Raw genomic sequence first — 11,075 nt, 5'->3', positions numbered from 1 at the left:
GTTCCACTGTAGCTTGCAGTATGTTCCTATAATCTGCTCCAAAAAGCATTACATTAGAGCACTACATGCACTAACTTGAAACACTATAGTAGCAAAGCACACATTTTACAATTTTGCAGCGGTGCACTCCTATTGTTGACCATTGCAGTATGCATGTGAACTATTGTATCCTCCGGTATAAGATGGCTGCAAGTATTTGATTAACGCATCTTCTAAATGCGTACATGACCATTCAGCACGGCTGTTATCAATAGAGTGGAGTTGTCCCTATAAATAGTGCAATCAATAATTATCAGTACTGTGCTTACTAATTATGATCAGGTGTCGTCTCACTGCTTCAATCCGAATTACAAAGTCTCCTTTGTCAACATCCCCTTCCACGGTACCTCAATCGTTTCGACCACATTTTCGATTTGCAAATCATTGATATTAAAGACAGGCTCACACACTGGACCATCTTCTTGGCCTGATGCATGCAAATGTCACAGACCTTGCAATGGCAAACCTCGGAACGTGACAAGAATTGGAGGATGCTGCAGAAGTGAGGTTCTTAGGGAATGCACCCTTTATGAAAAAGTCAGCAAAGCAAAAGCATGCAGAAGGAAGGATGCCACCAGAGACGGCCAGAAGGCTCAAAAGGATTACATAATAATTATCACGCTTGGCATCTATATCCATCCACACAATTTACAAATGCACCGCTTGGAGAACGTAATTTCATCAAGTCATTACGACCAGCTTGTCAACACTGTATATACACAGACCAGCCTATCGAGCTGTGGTTGGGATTGTATATAGTATGAAGAGCCAAACCGTGACTCGAGTACAAGCAACTCCTGAATAAGTTGTCATGGCTCAAATCAGGCCCATAAATTTCATCTATTATTCTATTTTAAAACGTGCTTAATTGTTCTCTAATTATACAAAATTAAGCCGTATAGACTTAAACCAGCACACAACTGACATAAATCATTGCTTGCTGACTTGAACTGATATAATCGTATAATAATGATATAATAACATTGTTATGCAAATATACGTAATGATCTAGTGCAATATGCAGTTCTGTATGTTGCCAGCACTTTGGGATTCTTTTTCCATACGTCACGAAGAAATGAAGGTGCTGACTAACCCATAGAATGAGGTTCAGTTATCATAATTTTAGCTGGCATACACGTGTGATTGTAATTATGCATGAAACTTTTCGTTATGTGGCGGCTTCTCACTTCTTTTCACAGGAAGACTGGTGCGTGTGACCTATATAATTATTTTTCATATCAATTTCAAGGCTTCTTCAACCCCAAGTTAGACACTATAAACTACCACAAGTAGATTTTATTCAAACAGGAAGTTTCAGATTATGAAATCAAATGGATGGGTGACTAACGCATATATACCAAGAGTGTACTCTTGCCCATACATTACTCGAATGTTTAGGTTCTGTCAAGTCACACACATCATTGGCTTCATCAATCGCACATCTGGTCATTTAATTTTGATTCACTGTATTCATCTAAAACGGGTGATGCTGTGTTCCAAAAAGCCAAGGCATGTATATGTATGTATAATAATTATTTTCTGCACAGAGTTGTATACTATACATTGATGATGCAAGTCATGTATATATTGTTGGATAACGTGAGGAGATTATTATGGCAGTTGCGGAGGAAATCCAGCTAAAGTGTTGTGGTTGCATAGAATTAGGTACATAGAGTAGGTCCTCGAAAATGTACACTCAAGTAGTGTAGATTGATCTTAAAGATATTAGTACAACCAGTCATAGGATTGACAGTGCCCTATTGTGTGTGTTTTCAATTGCACATATTTTGACTCATGTTCAGACTGCTCTATTTCTGCAGGGAAAGCCGGGCCACATTAAGAACTGGCTGACTAGACAGACAAGAAAAAAAGGCAAGAAAAACGTTGACAACCCAGTAACCTGTTTTGAAAATGAAGATATACAGCGTGTGCTTGCTTTCTATCATGCTCCAGTGTTATATAGCGTATATCAGAAGAGGAAACAATGCACTGCTTGTGTGACAACCGTTTTGAAGCTACAAGAGCCTGAACAGGCTTAATGGTGGTGCAGTACACTTCTATATATACATGTGCAATTGTACTCACCCCCTGACCCCCAACACTGCTGACTGTTTGCATTAAATATGACTGCTAAACTGAACACTGACAACTTTCTGACCCTCGGCCTCACTGCAAGAGCGAAGAAGTGATACAGAGCAGTGGCAGATCCAGGAATTTTAAAGGAAGGTTCCAAAACAGTTAATTGCAAACTTTGATCCACTGGAATTTGACAGCCATGGCAAATACAAAGCAAAAGGGCAAGGCCAGAGCAAGGGGCCCTGCGCACAACAAAGAAGCTGTATAGTGTGTATTAACTTTTTGGTACTTATTTAATGAACTCCTGCTTTTACTAATATCGAGTTTTTATGATGCGCATTTATTGTAGTCACTGAATTATTGATGTGTATATACTTGCATGACATTTAAATGTAACAGTTACTGGAACTGGAAAGGAAGTGATGAATAACTCATACTGAATGTATAGGTTCTGTTGGCGCAATTATATCATGTCCTACACATTTAGCTGGCGTATAATTATGTTACGTGTCAGGATAACCGAATTGGTGTATAGGGGTAGATATGGCATTAATAAGCTAAAGCCAATCTGGATCCGAGAATATTAAAACAGAGGCAGTGACTGATGAATAACACAGTACCTAATTAAGTCATGACATTGCATGCACAACCGGCCATTAGCTATATAGAACTGAGTGCAAAAATTAATTTAATTCTGGTCAGAGTTGACAACATTAGAATAACTGTACAGTAGTAACAAAAATGTGCTAATTTTGAAGGACGTAAGATGTTGCATATAATTATATTAATTATATCAGTAAAAAAATGACAATTGGAAGTGTAGCAGTAAGTAATTTTTGCTTACGTGGCAAGGCATGAGTTCTGAAAGTTCAGCGACACAAACATGTGTTGGATTGAACAGCTATATCTACAGTATGTAAGTGCAATTGAATGCATGCAGCTAAATCTAACATAATGTGGTACAGATATGAAACACGGAAAGTGTATGACCATGTAGCATGACGAGTGCTTGTCATCTGGTTGGCTCTGATCCTCTTGTCTCTCTGTTGATGCTCACAATGTCTTCAGAAGTGAGGGAGAGGGGAAAAGCAAGACACTGCCAACGAGAGCCAATGATGGCAGCAAATGATTGGAGAAAGTTTTATCGTCAGAACGGACAGATGATTGTTTTCGATAATGCTTTTCTTGTGTAGAAGCACGTCTACAATAGAATGAATGAATAATTATAGCTATAATTATAGCTATATAATTGTACCGTATTATTATACAGCGGGTATATTCCGAGGGTATAAATGTTCGTGGTTTTCACTAATTAAGCATGTACCGTTATACCCACTGCTATTCCACGAAAACCTTAATTTCTAACAGTCATTCCGCTACCCTCAAAATATACCTGCTAAACGGTAGTATACTTACTGTGCTCTTGTGAAATTTAACTTGTTTCGTTGGACAATCCAATCATAGGTTGACTACGAGAGGCTAGGGTCTACCAATGTTTTCCAGGTGGGTTCTTGAGACATCCATAGTCGAATTATTTTTTAGCAATATCACCAGGGAAGGATGCTTCGTTTCATTCCTAAGCAGTTCAAATCAGAGTCAATCATGGACTCACGCATCGGAAACAACAAATCTGTACAAAAGTGTAAGGAAATAATTAAGCTCATTGACAAATTAAACGTTGGAGTTTGAATGCTGCTTACTCCTAGAATATCAACTGTGTGTGAGCTGATCCAATGTTGATTGAAGTGGAGCATTTTCTGTCTTTATCGATAAGTTTATCAGTGCCTGCGCATTATTAGGAGTTGTATCTTTAAGGGTCTATCCATTGGAAACAACATGTGGTGTGTGCGTGTGCGTGCTTGCATGCATGCTTGAAACTTACTCCAGTAATATGTAGATCCAGTCCATCTTTTGGGATGACCCAATCTTTCATCGGAATAGAGAAGCATAATCCTTCTTTCCATGACTTGCTTAGTTCCTTCTGCTAATGCTTCATCAATATCTCTTAGAGCATAATTAGGTGCATTTCTAGCATTTGTAAAAGTTTCATCCTTGAGATTGCTCGGATAAAGAAGATAAACAGAAGACAAATTATATGTACCAGTAAAGTTTGTTTCCTGAAACTATATGCAGAGTGTATATATTTTGTTAGCATACTTCTCGCAATTATAGGTTCTTTCCTATCAGCGTCTTTAGCCATATCGACAAATACACCCACTCCATTCTTCATAAGCCTGCTTACCAAGTATAGTACATGTAGACCAGACATGACAGCAAGGATTGGCAGCATAATTGCAGACCTCTGCAATCAAAGAACAATTAGGTAGAAGAATCAGAAAATAAAAATTCAGAAGATATTATAGAGAGCCTGCGGCTTGTTGGCAAGCTTTGTTTTCATGAAAGCTGGGAGAGAAATGAGATGAGGAAATCGTTAGGAAATAGTCAAATCTGCCAACATTACATTTATCATAATCCTGGGTAGTGTTGTCACCTTTCACCCAGAGATCAAAAAAGCAGATGAGATTTCTCTTTAGTGGCACTCTCAGTTGGTACTGATTCTGAAGTGAGTTGAGAAAGACTGTGGTACTCTTCCACGTACAAATTCTCAGCAGTACTACAGCTTGTGGTATATTCTGGTAGTATTTTTTCCATGCAATAGCGATTCTGTAATAATTATGACAACGCTGAGCTTGAATTGATCGATGTAATTGGTGATGTCCACTTTTAGCAGGCTTTGAAAAACATTATCATTATGGGTACACCTGATGTGAGTAACTCTCTTAGGGTGTGGGCGGAATTTCAGTATCTTCTATGTGAGAGATAAGGAGGCATACTTTATAAGCTGGAATGTAGTCAAAGTGTTTTTCAACAATCCCAGAAGAGAGCTTGTCTCTGAGGAAAATCCGACAGGACGATAAGTCATTCACAGCTCCTCGTTTACGACATTAGAGTCAATCTTAGAGCTGTTACAGAAGTTTTGTACAATACTAGTTGAAGCTCTAGCTGCAGTACAAAAATTACTTGAGGGAGCATTAATTGACTAATAAGAATTGACAAAATCAAGAAACTAACAAGTGCTTATTTTAAGGCTGTATACACAGTGTATTGCAGTGCAGTGTGAAAAAATGTAAATTGAAAGTGCAGTTGTGAATTAATGTGCTTAAATTTAATGGCAAAGCATGACACAAACAAGGTGATACATTATCGTAAACAGACATAATTATCTACATACTTTTCTCAGATATGAAACACTGAGAGTGTTCGGAGTCTCTCTCTCAACTGACCATAAGTTGCCGTCTCCCTGGCTGCCCACTTCTGCAGCATGACGAGTGCTTGTCTGGTCGGCTTTACTCCTTTTGTCTCTCTCTTGATGCTCACAATGTCTTCAGAAGTGAGGGAGAGAGGAGAAGCAAGACTCTGCCATCGAGAGCCAATGATGGCAGCAAAAGATTGAAGAAAGTCCTCATCAGGACGGAGGGGTGAATTGCTTTCGCAGAGTATTTTTTCTTGTAGAATCACATCTACAGTAGATAATTCAACTTTTGAGATAAGCACTTTGCATACTTATATAGAAATGCACTCATGAATATACTGTATTTACTTGATTAAACGCCCGGGCATTTATTTCATATCGAAGTCTGTAGAGGGGACGTTTAAACGAGATGGGCGCTAGCTTATTTGAAACGGGCATTTATTTTTCTGTCTACTCCAAACTCTTGCACAGCAGCAGTTATTATGCTCTTTTTGGCTGCTGCACAGCTCTCAGCTTATATCTTAAGTCATACGCAGTGGCTTAGGAAGTGGGGGGGATCCAGGGGCTGGAGCCCCCCCTTGTTGGAGAGCCGAATGTTTATCTTGAACTGTTGAGCCCTGCAGTTTAGCTAGTAGCTACAGCATGCCCGGCTGCAGCCAGCTAGCTGTAAATTACGTAATTATTTCAATGATGGGCTAGGTTTCAAAAGTCTACAGTGCAAAGTGATAGATCTACCACAAAGATAATGATAGATCTATGAGCCTCAGTCTCGAATTCCAGTCTTTGCAAGAATATGAAGTTGGGGAGGGAGTGGCCAGACTACTATGAGCCCCTTCCTACGGTGGCCCTGAGCGTTACTATTAGTTCACCTTAGCTACTTGATACTTCGCCTACCTTAGCTACTGGGTAGTTCACCTACCTTAGCTACTGGGTAGTTCACCTACCTTAGCTACTGGGTAGTTCTACTTGATAGTTCGCCTACCTTAGCTACTGGGTAGTTCTACTTGATACCTCGCCTACCTTAGCTACTGGGTAGTTCACCTACCTTAGCTACTGGGTAGTTCTACTTGATAGTTCGCCTACCTTAGCTACTTGATAGTTCACCTACCTTAGCTACTTCGCAGTTGACCTTTGAACTGCATGTTAATTCTATTTAATGCTGCTGTAGCCGTACTGTACATAGCGACTCTAGAGATCAATAATGAGAGCTACATATGCACGTAAACAGGTACTGAGGATTATCTAACAGCAATGCAAGACTAGAGTACCACACCAGAACCATTGTATAGTACAGAATTCTTGTGCTGCGATGGGATTAGGAGATATAAACATGAACAACTTGAACTGCATGTGTTGTATTAGTCTGGGGCCAGACCTTTTCTCAGAGGGGAGGGGGAAGAGAAGAAAAAGGTCTCTTAATCCTAGCTCTATTGCCCCAAGCTATTAGACTAGCCAGTATTGTGAATAACATGTAACTTCCAAATGAATCAAGTGTGGTACTCTCATCTTGCATTGCTGTTACCCATAGGGTAGCACTAACCGGCTGCAGATAATCCTCAGTACCTGTATATATACATGGAGCTCTCATTTATATTGAGTCGCATGGCTCCAGCAGCATTAACATATAGTTCAAAGGTCAACTTCGAAGTAGCTAAGGTAGGTGAACTATCAAGTAGCTAAGGTAGGCGGAACTATCAAGTAGCTAAGGTTGTTGAACTACAAACTTAAGGTAGTTGAACTATCAAGTAGCTAAGGTAGGCGAACTATCAAGTAGCTAAGGTAGGTGAACTATCAAGTAGCTAAGGTGAAGTAATAGTAACGCTCAGGGCCACCGTACCTTCCCTTAAAAAAAATATTCCTACGCCACTGATACGATTGATTTTCTCCCTCCGTGTCAGTATCTCTCTCTTTGCCATATATCATCTATTATTCTACACTATCTATTATTCTGATTATACTTGCAACTGGTTCCACGTGCTAATTCAGCTCCACCCACAGTGCCACGCCCCATACATAGGTGATTATTTATGACGGACGTTATTGACAAAGACAGAGCTTTTATTATGGGCGTTTAATCAAGTAAATACGGTAACTATAATTAAGGTACTTACTATGCTCTTGTGAGATTTGAGTAGAATTCTGTGACCATCCATATGCAGATTGACTGAGAGCGTCTACCAACATTATCCAGGTGGGTTCTTGAGACATCCATAGTCGAATTACTTCTTCTTTCTTAGCAATGTCACCAGGGAAGAATGCTTCATTCTCAATGGCACCTAATTTGTTCCAGGGGATCGCAAGACTCATTCCTAGCAGTTTCCATTGAGCACCATTTACTTCTTGTAAAAGAGAGTGAACCAAGACGGTATCCATTGGAAACAACCAATCTGTAAAAAGTGCATAGTAATAAATGATGACGTATGAATTAAAGATGTTTGTGTGGTAAAACCAAGGGTGTATAAAGAGAAGAGGGCATGCAACTCACATTGTATACTGTGTATGCGTGCGTCATATTATTGATGAGTCAGCAGGATATACCAACCGCCCACTAGGGAATAGAGTAAAAACAAGGCTATAGTCTAAAGTGCAAGTGCAATAAATTCTTTACTATTTTTAGACATACACCTATTTATTGCATGTCCTCTTCTCTTCATACGTCTTTGATAACTTACTCCAGTATGTAATGGCCCAACTTGTTGGGCTGATCCAATCTTTGATTGAAGAGGAGAAGCATTGTCCTTCTTTATCCATGACTCGCTCAGTGCCTTCTGCTAATGCCTCTTCAATATCACTTAGAGCATACTTAGGTGCATTTCTAGCATTTGTAAAAGGTTCATCCTTGAGATTGCTCGGATCAAGAAGGTAAACAGTAGGCACTATACTAGCACAGAATTCAACTTTTGTTTCGACTACCTTCTGAATAACTAGTTGCAGAGTGTTCAAGCATTCGACTCGATTTTTGCTGTCACTCCTAACTAGTACAATCAACTCTTTACTATCTGCATCTTTAGGCATATCGACAAATACCTCAACTACATTCTTCATAAGCCAATGCAGACCAGTCGACCAAACACGACAGCGAGGATTGGCAGCATATACCTCAGCAATCAAAGAATTCGAAGTTGTAGTTGAGAGTTTGTGTCTTGTGGGTAGATTTTGTTTTAGTGCAAAGTTGTGAGAGAGGTGAACGATAAGCACATGAAGAAATCGTGTTGGGAAGAAATCAAATCTGTCACCATCACATTTAGCATACCATCCCAAAGTAATCTTATCACCTTCGGATTTAGGCCATTGAATTTCCTCGAGCTTGAGATTACATAGAGCAGGGAAAAATAAATGAGATTTCTCTTTAGTGGCACTGTCTGTTGGTACAGGTTCTGAAGTGAGTTGAGAAAGAGCGTGGTCCTCTTCCACGTACAAGTTTTCAATTTCTTGACAGTACTGCAGCTTAAGTAGACTTTCTTTTGTAATGTACTCTGGCAGTACTTCCTCCAGTAGTGATTCTGGAATAATGCCTACGCTGAACTTGAGTTGATCAATGTGCTTGGTGAGAGCAGACTCTGAAAACAGTTTATTGTGTACATCCGATGTGAATGTTGATATTTTGAGAATGATTATGTGGTTCTCAATGGAGTCCCCTTCTCTCTCTATCACCATTAGAAGACCCAAATCATGTAACTCTCTTATGAGAGTGTATAGTGATGAAGAATTTAGGGGCAGCGGAATTCCAGTCTCTTCTATGTGAGAGATAAGGAGGTTTAATTTGCAAGCTGGAACATGTTCAAAGTCTTTTTTCAACAATCCTAGGAGTGTGCTTGTTTCTGGGGAAAGTTCGATAGGAGATATTAATTTGGAGAATCTCTTCGTGAGTTCCTTTATGTCATTCACTACAGCTCCTCGTTTACGGCAATCGAGAGCAACACTTTGTTCAATGTGAAAATCCTCAATCTCGGAGCTGCTACAAAACTTTTGTGATATACTGTCAAGCACAGATAATGATTGTTCAACTGATGTTTTGTTAATGACATCAGCATGGCTTCCCACTGGTAAGATAATTGTGTTTGAGAATTGCTTAATATTGTATGATAGAAATGAAAGCCAGTAGCTATATTTAGTGACAGCAGCTTCTTCACCTTTACTCAAATCACAAATTATCAAATAGATATTACTTCCTTTCGATGTGTTGATTGACTCCATAATTGCAGCGTGTGAGGAGTAGTACTCGGAATCACCAGCAAAATCATAGAGTATCATTCTTCCATAAGCACTACTGTCATAAGTACTTGGAATAATGCCTGCAGTGTGAGGGGCAACAGTTGATGTGCTGAAGTAGCTGATCAAACTTTCTTTTTTGATAGTTTCAACAAGCGTGGATTTCCCCGCACCTGGATGACCTACAACAAATATTCTGGTGAGGTGCTTTTCACCACCAAACTCTTGTTTAGCAAGTTTGTCTAGTTGCTGGTAGGTTGACTGGATTTCTGAATTATAATTTTTGAAAATTGTAACAATTTCATGGCTTCTCTGAGCTTTAGCTACATCAAGGGCAGTCTTCCCATCTTTATTTCGCACAAAAAGTGGAGCATTGTACTTCTGCAATAGTAAGCGTGCACAATGAGCTTGTTCGTAAAGAGTTGCTGTGTGAAGAGGAGTGTTGCCATCATTATTAACTTGAAACACTGTCCAGTACTGGTACTTGCAAAGAATTGTTCTCAGCTTTTCTTCATCGGTATGCAGAGTATGACACAAAATATGCAGTGGTGTGTTCCCATTGTTGTCTCTAATTGTTGGATCCACTTTATAATCTGATATTAAATTGTTCAATGTTTTTGTGTGACCATTGTGGCAAGCATAATGAAGTAGAGTTTGACCATTGTAACCTCTGACATGTGGACTGCAATTAAACTCTTTAATCAGGGTATGTATCACAACTTCATGACCACCTTGAGCAGCTAAACACAAAGGGGTAGAGTTAACATGGTTAGTGACATTGGTTTCAACTTTGTGCTGAATAATCAAGTGTCTCACTGTTTCAACATGTCCTTTAATGGCTGCAATGTGTAGAGGTGTGTTTCCATCATTATTTCTATCATCAAGATCGAGGTCATATCCCATCACTAGTTTATCAATCAGTTTTATATGACCACAATCACAAGCAGAGTGAAGGAGAGTATAACCTCTAACATAACGACTTTGGTTAAATTCTTTGAGTAGCACATCCAAAACAATGTCATGATCGTTCAGTGCAGCTAGCATCAATGGAGTGTTCTTGCTATTATTGGTGATATCAGTATAAACATTGTGTTTATTGATCAGGTGTATTACTGTTTTAACATGACCTGCTGAGGCTGCAATATGTAGAGGTGTGTTTCCATCATAATCTCTATCTTTGAGATCAGAGCCATATTCTTTCATCAGTTTGTCTATCAGTTCTATGCGGCCACCCTTACATGCATAGTGAAGGAGAGTATAACCATTGTATCCTCGAACATGACAACTACTGTGTTTGGCTAATGCATCCAAAACAAGCGCATGACCATTTAATGCAGCTAGCATCAATGGCGTAGAATTCTCATTATTAAAATCAACACTGTAGTTATCGATCAGGTGTCTCACTGCTTCAACATGTCCTGCCCAGGCTGCAATATGTAGAGGTGTGTATTTATCATTATCTTTAGACGTGAGATCAAGGCCATATTCCATCACC

General features: G+C 39.4%; 1 protein-coding gene across 1 annotated transcript; it reads right to left on the bottom strand.

Moving 5' to 3' along the window:
- Positions 1-4,859: 4,859 nt before the first annotated feature.
- LOC135345458 (death-associated protein kinase 1-like) lies at positions 4,860-11,071 on the bottom strand. The gene is made up of 3 exons (XM_064542881.1): positions 8,041-11,071; positions 7,480-7,755; positions 4,860-5,636 (listed from the first exon to the last, which is right to left on the bottom strand). The coding sequence occupies exons 1-3, from the start codon at positions 11,069-11,071 to the stop codon at positions 5,353-5,355; spliced, it is 3,591 nt and encodes a 1,196-aa protein (XP_064398951.1). The 3' UTR covers positions 4,860-5,352.
- Positions 11,072-11,075: the final 4 nt, after the last annotated feature.

This window comes from Halichondria panicea, chromosome 12 (assembly GCF_963675165.1).
Source record: "Halichondria panicea chromosome 12, odHalPani1.1, whole genome shotgun sequence".
NCBI lineage: Eukaryota > Metazoa > Porifera > Demospongiae > Suberitida > Halichondriidae > Halichondria > Halichondria panicea.
Note: the sequence above shows the minus strand (reverse complement) of the source record. Positions and strands in the feature narration are given on the sequence as shown.